General features: G+C 65.0%; 2 protein-coding genes across 2 annotated transcripts; one reads left to right on the top strand and one right to left on the bottom strand.

Annotated features, from left to right (window-relative positions):
• Positions 1-213: 213 nt before the first annotated feature.
• Positions 214-1,056, top strand: AURANDRAFT_9201 (hypothetical protein; the record flags this gene model as incomplete). The annotated part of the gene is made up of 2 exons (XM_009044943.1): positions 214-327; positions 367-1,056. Coding segments are annotated over 2 exons (804 nt in total), but the record flags the coding sequence as incomplete, so codon positions are not given.
• A 1,274-nt stretch (positions 1,057-2,330) lies between these two features.
• AURANDRAFT_69190 (hypothetical protein) lies at positions 2,331-2,952 on the bottom strand (the record flags this gene model as incomplete). The annotated part of the gene is made up of 1 exon (XM_009044944.1): positions 2,331-2,952. A coding segment is annotated over one exon (622 nt), but the record flags the coding sequence as incomplete, so codon positions are not given.
• Between the last annotated feature and the right edge of the window lie 70 nt (positions 2,953-3,022).

Below are 3,022 nucleotides of genomic sequence, written 5' to 3' on the forward strand. Positions count from 1 at the left end.
CCGCCGTCCGTGGCGGCGGCCCTCGACGCGGCGCTCTCCATGTCCGCGCAGGAGCGGCGCGACCGCCTCGATCGGGATTTGCCGTACGTGAAGTCGCGGCCCTCGGGCCAGTGGACGAAGGAGATCCTCCACGACATGAACGTGGTGCACCAGCAGAAGCGCGTTTATGGGGACGGCGGCGAGGATCTGGTGGCGCCCCTGGACCACGGCGCGCTCAAGTCGGCCTACGCGAAGGCGAAGCGGCGCCTCCTGCTCCTCGACTTCGGCGGCACCTTGGTGCCCAAGGGCGACTACATCACCAAGGTCCTCAAGACGCAGCAGATCGGCGTGACGACGCTGGATCTGCTGGACGAGCGCGCGGCGAAGGCCCTCGAGGCCCTGTCCAACGACCCGAGGACGACGGTCTACGTCGTCTCGGGCGCGACGATGCACGCGCTCCACGCGCTCCTCGGCTGCTACCCGAAGCTCGGCCTCGCGGCGGCGAACGGGTTGTGCACGACGAAGCCGTCGCTCAAGACCTACGAGACGACGCGCCGCTGCGGCGTCGCCGACTACGGCACGGACTGGGACGCCGTGAAGGCCGCGGCGCTGCCGATCCTCCGCCGCCACGCGGCCCGGACGAACGGGTCGTCCGTGCTGAGCCGCGACCCGGGCGTCGCCTGGTCCTACTACCGCGCGGACCCGGAGTGGGGGCGCATCCAGGCCGTCCAGCTCATCGGCGACCTCGAGGCCGTGCTCAAGCCCTACGACGTCTCGGTCGTGCACCTGGACGGCATGATCGAGGTCGTGCCGGGCCGCATGCACAAGGGCAACGTCGTCAAGCACATCCTCAACACGCTCGACGAGCCGCCGGACTTCCTCTTCGCCTGCGGCGACTCGAAGACGGACGAGAAGATGTTCTCCTCCGTCTACTCGCACCTCGCGGACGCGCCGACGGCCGAGCACAACCAGGCCTACACGGTCACGGTCGGCAAGAAGGCGTCCAAGGCCCTCTTCTACCTCAACGACCACGCCCACGTCATCGACGCCCTCGCCAAGCTCGCGAGCGCGTGCGAGCCGGCGTCCTAGGGCGCGCGCGGCGCGTTAGAGTACCAGGCTCCTGTATTACGAGGTGCTACTTCCAGTCGCCGATGAACTGCAGCAGGCCGAGGGCGTGGTCCTTCGAGAAGAGGGGCCGGTTCGGGAGCCCGCGCCCAAACGAATATTCGCCAGGATCTTCACGCGACCAGCGGAAGTTGATCTCGAGGCCCTTGGCGCGGTAGACGTTCTTCCCGTGCTCTTTGCGGCTGTCTGTTGTGTAGATACCAGCGTTGCAGTGGACCGGGTCGTCCTCACAAGCTTCGCCGTGTCTTGGGACTTCGTACGGAAAGTCCCAGCGATACTCCTCATTTTCAAAGCCTGGAATCAACGCGGCCACGGGGCCGCTAAAGAGACGTAAAAGTTTGCCGTCGTCGCGAACCAAGGTAACACGCGCTTTCCCGATGTTCTCGGTCTGCTTGTTGAACGTCCAGAATTCGTCATTTGGGTCGTGAGGCTCGTTGCCCGTTCGCTCTGCCCAATACGAACCAGTGGAACCAGTGGAAATCAGTGACTGAGTGGATTCATCGTCGGACTGGTCTGATTTGTAGCGTAGGCCGCGTTCGTTAAAGTTGCGCGGCGCTTCAAGGACGATCGTCTCGTGCCGAAGTTTCAAAACACAAGAATAAGTCAGATCTTCGAAGTCTCCTCCCTCACAACCGTCCTCGAGATACCCGCGCTCGGCGATTCGCTCGCCGTTCTTCAGTAACACCTCCACGACGCATTCGAAGTTGTATTCGGGCTGGGCGTCCGGCTCGTTCCATCGCATAAAGATAATCTTCAGAACCTCGTGGCCCGGCCATTCTGCATTTTCGATTCTGCGGATCACCGCGGGCGACTGCAGGATCGGCACATTGGTAAGCGCGGCCAGGAACGGCCGCGACGCGGTCCGCGCGAGGTTTTCCTTCGAGCTCAAGGCGAGGGCGCCGAATTCGCGCACTCGAAGCAGAGATACGAGCGCCGGAAACTGAATGTCGAGCGCGGTGGAAATCGATAGGTCGGGCGCCCGTTTCTTGAGGAAGCGCTTCAGTCTGTCACGAGCTTCTTTGTCACGCCGGGAGCTCTTCTTCGTTTCGCCCGTGGCACGCTTCTTGCCGCCCTTCTTCTCCTTCTTCTTAACCATATTTCTTTGGTCGCGCGGCGCGGGGGGCGCGTCGAGGAGGGCGGCCAAGTCTCGCCACAAATCGAGTCGAGTGTGGGTCGAGCAGGATCGGCGATCGCCGCACTAAAACGCGTTAGACGCCTCGTTAGGCCTACCTCCACGCCCCCGCGAACTCGAGGAGGGCGTAGAAGTTGTCGAGGGCGTGGATCTGCTTCGTGCGCCAGGGGTCGTTGTAGGCGAAGGGCATGAAGTCGGACGTGTCCTGGGCCCAGCGGAAGCGGAGCTCGATGCCCCTCGCGCGGTAGACGTTCGCGTCGTCGTCCTCCTTGAGGCAGTCCGTCGTCAGGATGGCCGCGTTGGAGAGGATGCGCTCGTCGTCCTGCTTGAACTCGTGGAGCGGGATCTCCCAGGGCCGGTCGAAGTCGTAGTCGTCGTTCTCCCAGTAGTGGACGTCGGGCACCATGCAGACCTTTCCTCGGAAGATCGTCAGGAACGAGCCGTCGTGGCGCACGAGGCTCACGCGCGCGACGCCGACGTCGTTGGTGTCGGAGAGGAACCGGCCGAACTCCTCGTGGCCGGCGTCGCTGTCGAAGCCGCCGTCCCCGACGAACGAGCCGTCGTCGCCGTAGTCGCGGAGCGCCTCGAGGACGACGGGCTCCGGGTCGCCGCCGACGACGGTCGTGTCCGCGCCCGGCGCCGAGGCGTCGTCCTCGTCGTCGCTCGACGGCTCCGCGTCCCCGAAGTCGAGCCGCGCCGCGAGCTCGCCCTCGTCGCTGCACCCGAGGTCCCGGAGCCGGCCGCGCGAGAGCACGCGCGCGCCGTGCGCGAGCCGCAGTTCGACGA

This window comes from Aureococcus anophagefferens, assembly GCF_000186865.1.
Source record: "Aureococcus anophagefferens unplaced genomic scaffold AURANscaffold_1103, whole genome shotgun sequence".
NCBI lineage: Eukaryota > Pelagophyceae > Pelagomonadales > Pelagomonadaceae > Aureococcus > Aureococcus anophagefferens.